This window comes from Cydia pomonella, chromosome 1 (genome assembly GCF_033807575.1).
Source record: "Cydia pomonella isolate Wapato2018A chromosome 1, ilCydPomo1, whole genome shotgun sequence".
NCBI classification, from domain to species: domain Eukaryota; kingdom Metazoa; phylum Arthropoda; class Insecta; order Lepidoptera; family Tortricidae; genus Cydia; species Cydia pomonella.
In genome coordinates, this window is record NC_084703.1 from 8,671,597 (window position 1) to 8,686,718 (window position 15,122).

At 37.1% G+C, this 15,122-nt stretch overlaps 2 protein-coding genes across 4 annotated transcripts in view; both read right to left on the reverse strand.

Annotated features, from left to right (window-relative positions):
- LOC133529861 (uncharacterized) overlaps window positions 1-15,122 on the reverse strand; it is a 141,549-nt gene that overhangs the window by 71,875 nt on the left and 54,552 nt on the right. For all 3 annotated transcript variants that reach the window (XM_061867807.1, XM_061867686.1, XM_061867730.1), the window contains one exon: window positions 13,380-13,465. In XM_061867807.1, coding sequence (XP_061723791.1) covers window positions 13,380-13,465 — 86 coding nt within the window. The remainder of the gene's footprint in view (window positions 1-13,379; window positions 13,466-15,122) is intronic.
- LOC133529209 (uncharacterized protein K02A2.6-like) lies at window positions 370-4,882 on the reverse strand. The gene has a single exon (XM_061866919.1). The coding sequence runs from the start codon at window positions 4,761-4,763 to the stop codon at window positions 516-518; it is 4,248 nt and encodes a 1,415-aa protein (XP_061722903.1). The 5' UTR covers window positions 4,764-4,882; the 3' UTR covers window positions 370-515.

Here is a 15,122-nt window from a genome sequence, read left to right on the forward strand (position 1 = left end):
TAATGTATATCATATATTTTTTTTAGATTTTTCATTCTGTTATTTTAGAAGTTACAGGGGGGGGGACACTTTTTTTTACTTTGGGAGGTTCTCTCGCGCAAACTATTCAGTTTAGAAAAAAATGATATTTGAAACTTTAATATCATTTTTGAAGACCTATCCATAGATACCCCACATGTATGGGTATGTTGAAAAAAAAAATTTTTTTTAATTTCATGACGTATTTAAAAAAAACTACTTACTAGATCTCGTTCAAACCAATTTTCGGTGGAAGTTTACATGGCAATGTATATCATATATTTTTTTTAGATTTTTCATTCTGTTATTTTAGAAGTTACGGGGGGGGGGGTGATATAAATTACATATTCATTAAGATTTATAGAATAGTTTATTCATATGTTGACAATAAAATTAAAAATGACAGATATGACATACTGAACGCCGTTGATGATGTTCTCTATGGTAAAAGATAGGTGATATGAAATGAGGTTGTAACATTCGTTCGCCCTAAAGATTTAAACGTCCATCTCATCAATTAGTCGACGAGGTGGTTTAATGGTACGCCGGCTTCGACGCGGTGCCATAGGTGTAGCGGCTGTGGCCGTACCGGCCTCATTCTGAGGAGAGCAAACTGGGGCAACTTCTGCAAGAGATTCCGCTCCAGCTTCTGACCCTGGGCATGGCACTGTCGATCCATTGGCTTGCAATACTGGTGTTGACGATGTAACTGGTACCATAGGAGTTCTCTCAGCTGGGATTTCTTCTAGGTCAGGGAGACGGGGTCGTATGTGGTCTGCGTGATACCTCCTCTCCACCCCAACTGGAGTGTTAATAACATAAGAATATCGATGTGTGCGTCGAGAGACCGTGGCAGGCTCCCATCGCGGCTGTTCCCTGCTTCGCACATACACAGCATCACCCGGTCTATAGTTTGGAGTCTGGTCAGCGGAGTTAACATTCGCTTGTATTTGTCTATACTGTAATGAACGTTTAGCACTTGGTCTGGCATTGTCAAGGAGACAATTTAGTTGTCTTCCAAACATTAGCTGGCCCGGCGCTTTGCCAGTTGTGCTATGGGGTGTGATGCGATAAGCGAAAAGGAAATGTTCTAAACGTTTCTTGAGGCATTTTGTGCTTGACGACATTCTGGTCTTGAAAGTCCTCACAAGCCTTTCGGCTAATCCATTCGTCCGCGGATGATAAGGTGACGATTTGATATGTTTAATTCCGTTTTTTTCACAGTAATCCTGGAATTCTTTAGAAATGAATTGGGGGCCATTGTCAGACACTAAAAATTGGGGTAGACCAAAGGTAGTGAAAATTGTATCCAGTTCATCACATAGTTTGGTTGTCGTTATTTTGGTCATCGGCTTGATTTCAATCCATTTAGAAAAAGCATCTGACAAAACCAACCAATATGAACCTTCGAATGGTCCGGCAAAGTCGACGTGAATCCTTTCCCAGGCTTGGTCTGGCATGGACCATGAGAAGATTGGTAGATCTGAAGTATTAGGCCTATTTTCCTGGCATTTGTGGCAAGTCTTTACATGTGTGTCTATATCTTCCTCTATAGTTGGCCACCAAACGTAAAAACGTGCCAGTGCTCTCATTGCTGAAATGCCTGGGTGCCCAAGATGCAGATATTTTAGGGTCGGTTTCCTCAGAGTGTCAGGAACAACAATACGGCCTTGCCACATGATTATTTTGTTTTCTAGTGACAACTCATCGCGCTTCCGGGCGTATGGTTTTACATCGTTTGAGTATTGATGCTCACGCCAACCAGTTTTTATAAGGTTAGTTATTCGTTTAAGCGTAGTATCTTTTCGCGTTTCTTCTCGTATAACGGTTTCAGATAATGCAAGATCGCCAATGCTATCAGTTTGCAGTCGCGCTACAATTTTGTGGACCTTGAGTTCAGACTTGGAAGGTAATTCCTCTGGATTGGGCATCCTGGATAAATAGTCTGCGATGAGATTGTTGCAACCTTTTGTATACTTAATGTCGTAATCATAACTACCAATTATTAAAGCCCATCGTACTAGGCGATTGTTGGCGAGTTTGGGTAAGTTTCGTTGAGATCCCAAAATGTGTATCAGGGGCTTATGATCCGTGACTAATGTAAATTTAGTGCCACGAAGATATTGGTCAAATTTTCTAATCCCAAAAAATATTGCGAGAGCTTCGCGGTCTATGACGGAATACTTTGACTCTGCTGGTCGGAGTTTTCGTGATGCGAAAGCAATTGGTTGTTCAATATTATTCCTCATGTGAAAAAGCACTGCGCCCACGCCCTTCTCTGAAGCATCACAGGCTAGGTAAAGTGGGCACTTATCATTGAAAGCTACAAGTGATTTAGAATGAACAATCATTAATTTAGCACGTTCAAAAGCCTCAGCTTCCTTGTTGGTCCATTGCCATTTCATTCTGTTCCCTGTTAGTGTGTGAAGATCGGCGCATACACTGTGTAAGTGTGGTATAAATCGCTCATAAAAGTTGACTAATCCAAGGAATGATCGTAGCTCCTTGGCATTAGTTGGTGGGGAAGATTTGCTGATAGCTTCTATCTTTGATTTTGTAGGGCGTACTCCATTTTTGTCAATTGTGTGCCCAAGATATTCTACTTCTGGTTGTAAAAAGGTACATTTCTTTAAATTGACTTTTAATCCAGCTTGTTCCAGTCTTTCAAATACGGTACGTAGTGTTTCAAGGTGGTCTTTGTCGTTTTTTCCTGTAACTGCAATGTCATCAAAGTAGACTGCTACATTTGGCAATCCCTCCAGAAGCTTGTCAAGATAATGTTGGAATATTGATGGGGCCGTGGAAATGCCAAATGGCATTCGGTTGTAGGTGTAGTATCCTTTGTGTGTCGATATTGTCAAGAACTGTTTAGATTCGGGCTCAATTTCAAATTGTAGGTACGCATCTTTTAGGTCAATTTTTGAAAATTTTTCACCCTCCGCTAGACTCTGGCGTAGTTGATCAAACAAAGGAACAGGGTGTGCGTGTGTTATCAGAACAGGGTTGAGTGTGCTGCGGAAATCACCACAGATTCTGATCTGGCCATTGGTTTTCACCACGTTAACTGTCGGTGTTGCCCACTGGATCGGAGTCATATTTGGGTCTACTTTGGTTATAATTCCTTCTTCAACCAAACGATCCAGTTCAACTTCTATGTTTTTCTTCATTGAGAATTTAATTGATCTGGCTGTGATGTGTTTCGGTTGTGCATCGGGCTTGATGTGTATGTTTACTTGATAATCTTTTACTTTTCCAAGTTTTCCGTCGAAGAGTGTTGTATGCTTGTCCAGAATTTGTTTTAGTGTAATGGCTTCCTGTCGAGTTTTCTTGATCGAGTAGACTGGTTTTGGAAAATCCATCTGGAACATTTCGCTCCATTGAAGGCCGAACAACATAGGGTCTGCTGACTTCATGACAACAACAGGAAGTAGTCTTTCCTCATTTTGAATGCGTACGCTAACGTTTGTTAGACCCTTTGGTTTGAGTCTTGTATTTCCATATGCGCGCAAGCTGGGAGCCTTTATGAGGGAAGGAGTTCCGATACGCGCCCAGAATTGCGTACTAATGATCGAATAGAGAGAACCGGGATCCCAGTCCATCGTGCAAGGAATGTCGTTAATGAAAACATCGATTTTTTTGCTGTCCTTGCTGTTCGTTTTACTTATTTGACAAACGATGTCCGTTTCATCTCCGCTGACGTCTGAGTAGGAAGATTGAGACGAGTGGCTGCTACTCCTGTCATGCTTAAGTTTGTGCAGCTTGTTTCTTTTGGTAAATGTTGTTTGTTTATAGTTTCGATTAGGTAAGCATGCTTTACCTGATTTGATGCAGCAGTCCTCGAAATGGCCTGGTGTGTTGCACTGTTTGCATGTATGTGTTTTGGCAGTACATTGGTTTAATGGGTGTCTTTCGGGCTCACCGCATCTCAAACATTGATGGGTCCGTAATTTGCGCGGTGATGTGTTCTGGTAAGATTTGGAGTTTCTTTTAATCTTATTGACATTGGCCTGTGTGTCTGTATCGCCTTCTGCTCGTTCCCGAGATTGAGCAACGCTAAAAATCTGAGAGAAAGTCACTTCTTTCATCTTACCTTCTTGAATGTCTTGTAGATCAGGCCATTTTTGTTTAAGATCGATCTGTAATTGTTCGTGGTTTAGCCCGGTTGCAAATCGGTCACGTAACTGTCGCTCTAGTAGATCATCGCTATAGCCACAATCTTTGCTTATTTCTTTCAGCCTGTTAGCGTAATGTTCCATAGATTCATTTTCTTTACGTATGCAGTTCCAAAAGTCCGTTAATGCTCTATATCTTGTGCGTTTTATTCTAAATAGGTCCATCAGTTTATTTCGTACATCCGCGTATGTACTGTCTTCAAAGTGTGGTGTAAGTGCAACCTTTATTTCGTGAAAGATCTCCGGTGAGAGGCAGGTGAAAAGTAGTTCCTTCTGTATGTTGCGTGCATCCTCGCCCCAAAGTTTGCATTTTGTTTCGAAATAGTCAATAAATTTTTCAACCGCGGTATCGTCTGGATTGAATTTGTCGCTCTTAAAACCGTTGTAAACATTGTTTCTGTTACCGTTAGTATTCGAAAAACTAGGTGACTCCGTGCCGTTTGTCGTTGTTGGTGTAGGAGCCGCGGCAGTTGCGTTTTGCTGTTGCGATAACAGCAATTGTAATATGTCTGAGATTTGCTTCTGTTGTGTAGCTTGCAATGTAAGAAACTTGTCAAATTGTTCGCTGTTCATTTTGTAACGAGTTTTGTTTTAATCCTCGTCGCCACTGATATAAATTACATATTCATTAAGATTTATAGAATAGTTTATTCATATGTTGACAATAAAATTAAAAATGACAGATATGACATACTGAACGCCGTTGATGATGTTCTCTATGGTAAAAGATAGGTGATATGAAATGAGGTTGTAACAGGGGGGACACACATTTTACCACTTTGGAAGTGTCTCTCGCGCAAACTATTCATTTTAGAAAAAAATGATGTTAGAAACCTCAATATCATTTTTGAAGACCTATCCATAGATACCCCACACGTATGGGTTTGATGAAAAAATATTTTTTGAGTTTCAGTTCTAAGTATGGGGAACCCCCAAAATTTATTGTTTTTTTTTCTATTTTTGTGTGAAAATCTTAATGCGGTTCATAGAATACATCCACTTACTAAGTTTGAACAGTACAGCTCTTATAGTTTCGGAAAAAAGTGGCTGTGACAGAATCGGACAGACAGACGGACATGACGAATCTATAAGGGTTCCGTTTTTTGCCATTTGGCTACGGAACCCTAAAAATGGTAAAAATGCCCTTTGTGACTATTTCCAATATTTTCTAAACAAGGTGTTAAATAAAATAGCGTGAAACGTTCAATTTCGCCCATGCATAAATATGGTCATCCATCATACAATCAATGGTAAAATGGTACTGTGTAACTTGTTAGTAAAAAACAAATTAAACCACAAATATACGTATATACGTAGGTAGGCAGTAAGTACTCTGTCATATAGTAATTTTTCCGCCGACGAGCATTTCTCCAGAGCCAAGATTGACTTTAAAGTTGTCGAGTGAAGGATGGCTCGCGCTATACTCGTAACCAAACCATGCCAAGACGTCCGATATTTCGTTTTCTAAAAAGAGCATCTGTATAACGTTGTACGATATAAGTGCGAATAGGTATCACTGACAACCCGTCATAGACAACGAAGTGTCTGACGCCTCGGCGCGGACCCGGGCCGTCTAGCGTGAGTTATCCTTAAGTCTGTCCCACCGCACATAGATAACAGACGTAACAGTCATTGGACAAATCATTCCATAACCGTATTCTCGTTAAAAAGGAAACTGGTTTTTCTACAGCTGTTATGCGCGGGCAGAACTGAAAGTTTCTGCATCTGAGGCGTAATTACGGAATTCGCAGTACACTTGACCTTTCACATCACGGTGATAAATCAGATTTCGAATATAAGCTCCTTATTTACACATATGTACCTACATATATACTTTGTATGATTTTTTTAAAGATTTGTTTTGTGTAATGATAAAACAAGACTAAATTACAATATATCATAACAACAACAGGTATATCTACAGTTCTTTTTACCGCCGCCGCCTACCGCCATAAACTTTTGTGGAGCAACACTTGCATTTGTGCAACACGGTAACATTAATATATTATATATTAAAATGTTTTTGCCTGCATTGTGTTATTGTGCCTATCAAAATAAAATAAAATAAATAAATTAGGTAACTTACCTATTTTAGTTACTGTAACACAGTGTTACTCCCCAGTTGCTCCACTAAACTTGACTAAGGTGTGCATGCACTTTAACCGACAATTTGTAAATACGTAGTCTCGCGAAATTAACTATCAGTCAATCAGCTTATGATTTTCCTGTGTCACGTACGGTAGTCACAAAGGGACAGGGTATTTTGAATGTATCTATTTTGGAATTATTTGAAAGCAAATCAGTTTAATAACTCCGGCAATCAACATGCCTTTTTGATCCATTGGACTGACCTTTCCCAGAAAATTACCTTTTCCTTTAAGCTATTAGAGAAATAAGTTAATGTGCAAAGGGATTTAACCCCAATTATATACATTACCTAACCCAGCCCGAGGGGATTGTAAGTTAATATTGTCACAGGTAAAATCACGCCTGGGAAGGTGTTTAATCTGTAACAGTATAAATACACCTTACTTTAATAGAAATGGCAAATAATGTAAACAAATATGACAGATGTTGAAAAAAAAAAATTTTTTTTAATTTCATGACGTATTTAAAAAAAACTACTTACTAGATCTCGTTCAAAACATTTTTCGTTAGAAGTTTGCATTGTAATGTATATCATATATTTTTTTTAGATTTTTCATTCTGTTATTTTAGAAGTTACAGGGGGGGGGGACACTTTTTTTTACTTTGGGAGGTTCTCTCGCGCAAACTATTCAGTTTAGAAAAAAATGATATTAGAAACTTTAATATCATTTTTGAAGACCTATCCATAGATACCCCACATGTATGGGTATGTTGAAAAAAAAATTTTTTTTAATTTCATGACGTATTTAAAAAAAACTACTTACTAGATCTCGTTCAAACCAATTTTCGGTGGAAGTTTACATGGCAATGTATATCATATATTTTTTTTAGATTTTTCATTCTGTTATTTTAGAAGTTACGGGGGGGGGGGACACACATTTTACCACTTTGGAAGTGTCTCTCGCGCAAACTATTCATTTTAGAAAAAAATGATGTTAGAAACCTCAATATCATTTTTGAAGACCTATCCATAGATACCCCACACGTATGGGTTTGATGAAAAAATATTTTTTGAGTTTCAGTTCTAAGTATGGGGAACCCCCAAAATTTATTGTTTTTTTTCTATTTTTGTGTGAAAATCTTAATGCGGTTCATAGAATACATCCACTTACTAAGTTTGAACAGTACAGCTCTTATAGTTTCGGAAAAAAGTGGCTGTGACAGAATCGGACAGACAGACGGACATGACGAATCTATAAGGGTTCCGTTTTTTTGCCATTTGGCTACGGAACCCTAAAAATGGTAAAAATGCCCTTTGTGACTATTTCCAATATTTTCTAAACAAGGTGTGAAATAAAATAGCGTGAAACGTTCAATTTCGCCCATGCATAAATATGGTCATCCATCATACAATCAATGGTAAAATGGTACTGTGTAACTTGTTAGTAAAAAACAAATTAAACCACAAATATACGTATATACGTAGGTAGGCAGTAAGTACTCTGTCATATAGTAATTTTTCCGCCGACGAGCATTTCTCCAGAGCCAAGATTGACTTTAAAGTTGTCGAGTGAAGGATGGCTCGCGCTATACTCGTAACCAAACCATGCCAAGACGTCCGATATTTCGTTTTCTAAAAAGAGCATCTGTATAACGTTGTACGATATAAGTGCGAATAGGTATCACTGACAACCCGTCATAGACAACGAAGTGTCTGACGCCTCGGCGCGGACCCGGGCCGTCTAGCGTGAGTTATCCTTAAGTCTGTCCCACCGCACATAGATAACAGACGTAACAGTCATTGGACAAATCATTCCATAACCGTATTCTCGTTAAAAAGGAAACTGGTTTTTCTACAGCTGTTATGCGCGGGCAGAACTGAAAGTTTCTGCATCTGAGGCGTAATTACGGAATTCGCAGTACACTTGACCTTTCACATCACGGTGATAAATCAGATTTCGAATATAAGCTCCTTATTTACACATATGTACCTACATATATACTTTGTATGATTTTTTTAAAGATTTGTTTTGTGTAATGATAAAACAAGACTAAATTACAATATATCATAACAACAACAGGTATATCTACAGTTCTTTTTACCGCCGCCGCCTACCGCCATAAACTTTTGTGGAGCAACACTTGCATTTGTGCAACACGGTAACATTAATATATTATATATTAAAATGTTTTTGCCTGCATTGTGTTATTGTGCCTATCAAAATAAAATAAAATAAATAAATTAGGTAACTTACCTATTTTAGTTACTGTAACACAGTGTTACTCCCCAGTTGCTCCACTAAACTTGACTAAGGTGTGCATGCACTTTAACCGACAATTTGTAAATACGTAGTCTCGCGAAATTAACTATCAGTCAATCAGCTTATGATTTTCCTGTGTCACGTACGGTAGTCACAAAGGGACAGGGTATTTTGAATGTATCTATTTTGGAATTATTTGAAAGCAAATCAGTTTAATAACTCCGGCAATCAACATGCCTTTTTGATCCATTGGACTGACCTTTCCCAGAAAATTACCTTTTCCTTTAAGCTATTAGAGAAATAAGTTAATGTGCAAAGGGATTTAACCCCAATTATATACATTACCTAACCCAGCCCGAGGGGATTGTAAGTTAATATTGTCACAGGTAAAATCACGCCTGGGAAGGTGTTTAATCTGTAACAGTATAAATACACCTTACTTTAATAGAAATGGCAAATAATGTAAACAAATATGACAGATTTTGTTAGTATTTTACGTATAATCTAAAGGTTTTACGATAGTTGTTTTCATTGTAATATTAATAATTAACATATGGTTTAACTAGGTAATAACTGATACAAATAAAAGATTTAAGTATACTACTGTTGATAAAATCATGGTTGGCCACAAGTGCGAGATTACGAAGAAATGAAGGTAAATTGGTTTGTTTAGATTAATTGCCATTTAATATTGAATTTTATAAGTAGTTTTATAAGTTCTAAATCCCATCAAAAACATAAATGTGAAATGAAAGCCAAGTTCAATATGAAGTACGTGTATATGCTTTGTTGTTAACTTCGCTGATAAAAAAATTAAGATCATGGGTGCCAAGTTCTGCGTAGAAAATCATTTTTACAAGACAAGATACGGGGCTCGAAATGGTTCGGATGATACACGATTGCTGCGTCGCCAGTTCCTTTTTCTTTGAACTTGGCTGGACACGCTACCGCGTGTCTGGATTTGATAAAGTTACGTCACTGTGAGGCGTTACGCAGATGAAATGAGAAAAGTTAAAAATAAGTTACTCACTTTAAAAAAAAGTGCAACGTGCGTTTTCCCCAACTTGAAACAATAATCGCTATATAGAATGTCGCTTCGTAATGAAATGACGTTGCTACGGGCTACGGCGTAGCATGCGTAGCACCCACGCAGTAAAAAAGTGCACGAGGCGTATTCTAATAGTAATAATAGGTTATGAATGGATTTGTTTACGTAAGTCTATGAGAAGCCCGTTGCCGAAGGTGGAGGACTTTAAATGACTCGAGTTTGTTATCATTTTACTGTATACGTGATATTTATATAATACACTATGCTTACTTTTTAGCGAAATGAGTGTTAAATTGTTGTATTTTGTAATATGTCATATTGCTCTTAGTTTTTAAGATGCCGATCATTATGAGATATATTCCTAATTTTTAAGTTGATATGCTTTTACATTTTATACTTATTTAATATTTTTGCATTCTTTCCATTTTTGACATTTCAATTGTATATACTGATGATCATAATATAAATTCGTGTAAATTGACATAGCATTATTTATACTGCTATTTATTATTATGATATTCATTTATATGAAAATCAAATTATACGGTAATATTATAAATACATTATGGATGTGTTGCTGATCCAATTATGATAAAGCCATGTTTGAAATTTGTGTACGTGTGTACACACACGTAAGATAATAACTTGGACTGTCCGTGCGGAGTTTGTTAATAATGCACACCTAGCGAAATTGTAACAAGGCTGGCAAAAATAGCCCGAAAGCCTGTTATTATTGTATGTAACTCAAGTAAATTTTGAAACGGAAGTCTTACATGTGATCGGTGCAAGGTATAGTTATTTACGATACAACAGCGGAAAGTAGAAAATTCACAACGATTGGCGATAAATTAAAAGACGACCGAAGGGAGTGTTTAAAATCGACACGAGTTGCGAATTACCTATTCGCACATGTATCGTGCAACGTTATACAGTAACCCTTTAAACTGTCGACATATGCACGGAAAGTGCTCATGCCTGCTTTAGCGCGGGAAAGTAGCACCATATGTGCAGTAAAATAATACGACAGGTCGCATGATTATAGTCTATATCTTTCGTTTGACAAGCGAAATTTAAACACGGATGCCTTTGATTTTTTTATTAGCCTGGTGAAGTCAAACGATTTATGAAGTATGGTAAATAATATACAGTACCTGGGCGACCGAGCTTTGCTCGGTTATAACTATTTATTGTAATATGGTGGTGTATAGGTGATAATCTTAACTACATTTTTTTACTAAATTAAACTTGTCTAAAACAATAAAAATTATATATAAACTTGAACATATAAAAAAAAACAAAAGTTAGTTACCGGACGAGATTCGAACCCGTAACACTCGTTTAGCAGTCCGCGTCTTAACCCGCTGGACCAGACGGACAGTGGCCGGCATCACGAAATTAGCGACCATATTCTGCGTCGAAAGAAAAACGCATGAAAACTCGAAAACACGCGTTTTCCCAAACATAAGACTAATCTAGATAGATTGTATACCCCCAAAAACCCCCATATACCAAATTTCAGCGAAATCGTTAGAGCCGTTTCCGAGATCACAGAAATATATATATTTATATATACAAGAATTGCTCGTTTAAAGGTATAAGATATTTATTATGTACCAATCGACGTCAAAATATGTTTACATCTTTCGCCTATTACAAACGAGTGAGGTGGAAAGGTGTAATATATTTCTAACGTCGACTGTACCACTACACAACAGACTGTACAACTAGGCAACAACACAGCAACAACATATACTCGTTTATTGCTACTGCTGTCTTGATATTACGGAAAGAGACTCAGCTAATTTCGGCTTCGTAGGGCGTTGTCCTATACTACCTTGGTGACGTTTGTCATGAGACGTCATATTCAAATTTAACATGTCATTAATTTTTCATAAAGTGCAGTATTTATTTATATGATATGAAATGGCACTTAATAAAATAAGATGATGGATGAACGGTCGCCTGTATTCGGAAATCGTCGTAAACAGCCAATTGTCTCTTTCCAAAGATCGATGTGCAATATTTATCGCCGGGTACTCTGAGAGTGACAAGAATAATATTTTGATCTTCTTTGTCCGTAAAATATTTACGGTCCCTTAAATATAAATGTTCATCGGAATGATGGTGTGACTTCTAGCAGGCCTCCGCGGTCTATTTATAGTCTAAATGATATATAAATTATCCCTTTAGGTATAACAGTAAAAAAAGAATGAATTAATGCGATAGTCACAAACATGAGGATTAGGGGTGTGATAAATTACGGTATATATTCAAAGTGAAGGGACGGGTATTGGATATTCAATTCAGTTAGATGGATAGAACACAAGGGGAAACGTGTAGACCTTTGTATAAACGTTAGGAGTCCGCAGCAAGCTACGCCCTCATTTTGAAACGACTAGCTATATTCTGTTTTTTTATTCCGTGGACTAAAATGACATTTCATGTGGTACAGTCAGCGTCAAATACTTCGTAGCAGTCAAAGTGGCCAAATAGTTAATATTTGGCCACTTTGACTACTACTATAATAAACTATTTGGCTACTTTGACTGCTACGAAGTATTTGACGCTGATTGTACTAAGAAATGTCATGTCTTACATATGAAACGTCATTTTAGTCTACGGAATAAAAAAACAGACCTTAGATTATTCTGAAACTTTGTACAGTCAGCGTCAAATACTTTGTTGCAGTCAAAGTGGCCAAATAGTTCGGTACACCATACTAAATATATGGTGTACCGAACTATTTGGCTACTTTGGTTGCTATAAAGTATTTGACGCTGACTGTACTTACAATAGGATAAGGTATATCTATGCCTGTAATTAGTTTATGTAGCTCATATATCATAGTTAAACTATACAGAGAATTTAAGTTATTCATATAATATTAGTTTTTGCTCTTTTTCGTTTGTTTTATAAACTAAATCTCATGTCATTGTATGTGCAAAGTTTCATTACAATCCAACAAGTGGTATTATAATGAGAACGAAACTCCGTTTGTATGGAAAGGTGAAAGTCAGTCGGACTCTTAATAAGGCAAATTAATATCAGGCATGCGATTTTCAAACTGCTTTTCATGTTATTCTCTCGTCATCTCATGGTTAGGAATGTAGCGAAAGAGCAAAGTATATTTTCAAATGAAAAATTACCACTACTAGTTTAGCCTACGCAAATTTTAAAGTAAGTATTTAAAAAGTACCTCCCTGAAAAGCCGGCAGAGTGTTTACGAGGTCACTAAGGGAAAAGCAAACAGTTTTAACAACTATAGGTATTCGTAAGTGCCACGCCATAAAGTAATGCTTAAATGTTTGAAAAATTGTGTTACGCGGTAGTGTTGCTGAGTCATGGACGTTAAATGGGTTATTGTTAATAAATCGATATAGATGTCATATAGTAAGAAAAGGATAACCATGACCTCCTATGTCCAATGCTGAGTTTGAATGGTTTCAACCATTTTGGGGTGTAGTAATTTCTGGAGGAGATGCTGGAGATGTTGATGGTCTGGACCGGTCGCCAACCCGTCAACATCGCTAGCATCTGATGATGCCTCATGGAGAATCAAAACATGTGTCGAGTTTTGTACTTTTGGTGGTGGTTTGCTATATTTATTTGCATATTTATTTTCGCTGTGGGATGGTGTAATTGCATGTAAAAATACACATGTAAATACTAATCACTATTCAGATAAGTTTTATTTCGTGTTGTAAATATATCCTCAATTCGACTTTACTTTCTTTAGACGACTTATGCCCGATTAGAAGGACTTTATATTCAATTTACTAACTATGCACTTACTTTGTAAATACCCAGGATCAGCAGGCAGCAAGAGATGAGGCCAAGCGTGCTGGTAGCCAGGAGAGTTATGTTCAGTGACACCGTTACTGCAACAAGCAATACGCGAGGTCAGATTGGGTGGGTACAGATAGGTACTGTACATTGCTACGCTACCTTGATGTATGGGCAAATTATGACATTTAATGCCTTGACTGTATCTGAGTTCTTGAAACTCGGGAAGCAATTGAGTGGGTCAACTGTTTTTTTTTTGTTATTATGTAAGTACTTAAGTACTTTGTCCCATCTATAACCGAGATAACTTACACAATTTGTTGAAAAAAAATTCTAACGACGTCAGCCATACCCGTATTTTTTTCATGATTTCAAAAGGTTCGGTTGTATATTAAGTCTTATGATTTATGAAATCACGCCATCTTTCGCTATTCGATTGGATTATCAGTGACATCTACCATAATATAAAAGGTGTTTCAAAAAATCACAGACCTCATACAGAAAAGCAACCTTCAGTAAAATTAGGTTAGGTCCGATACAGTGCCGCCCCCCGGATTCGCTCACGGTGCCTTTCCAGGTCACTTGGGCGCGGATGTGGCTCGTTTAACAAATACGACGCTAGGGTTAGGGTTGACACCTAATCTTATTATATAATTCATTTAGACGGCAGGGCACGTTGTGAATTTAAATTTGACGGGGTTAACTTAATTTCATTTTGCATTTTCAATGCCTTTTTTCCACTTCGTGGAGATAATTTACTACAGAAAAACTGTAAATGATGAAGTTCTGCGGCTTATTAAATATCTCAGAAAATAGACGAAGTAGGTGTCATATTTGAGCATGCCTACTGTTTGTTTCAGTAATGTAAAAATAAAAGAATAATAATTCCTAGAATGAATTTACATCAAATCTAAAAAACAATACAATAACAGCTAGTAGATTCTTCTTTTACCTTTGATTTTTTTTTTTCGTTCAAATAAAGAAATGTTTCACTCTATTACTTTTAATAAATCTGTTGATATCGTTACTATGACACAGTTTAATTACACACACGAGAACATATTTAACCTACCTACATAAATCTCAACGTTACTTAAGTCCCTACGTTTTGTTACGTAATTTACTAAGAAACGTAGGTAATCAAATTCAGAAACAGCGCCTAGACGAAACGTCTTATCTGCATACTTACGAATCCCAAAGTTGACAAACGATTTATCGACTTAGGGCGGCGGAGTGGCAACCCTTGGAGGCTTTCATGAAATGTGAAGATACATTTTTACCGCATTGAATTAGAAATGTTTTGTCAGGGCCCTTTCACTGTGCGACGTGTCGGTTGGAAGTTTCTCGAGTTTCGTTTGAAACTTTGTTGTGATAACATATGTTTTTATTAAAGGCTATGTAGAGACATGTCACGAAGAGGTAAAATGGGGATTGGAAATTTTATTTTGAGAATACTACGAAACTTTTTTCTTCATGTCGTGTTACATGAAGACATTTTATATAATGATATGCTAGTGCTTTCATTAATATGTTGTCATAGAAAAAAACCTAAATTTTAGCTTTTACTGCGATCTGCTTCTACTACGGCTTAACTACAGGTTTTCGACAAATGGAATAGATATATTAATTACTTATAAACATTCTAATATTAGCCATTGGGTCCCTGTTTATTTACCTTATCCTTCTGTTATTTTCGCACATCATAACCATTTATCTCGTCATTATTTTCAGATCATTTTGACACTTGCATTT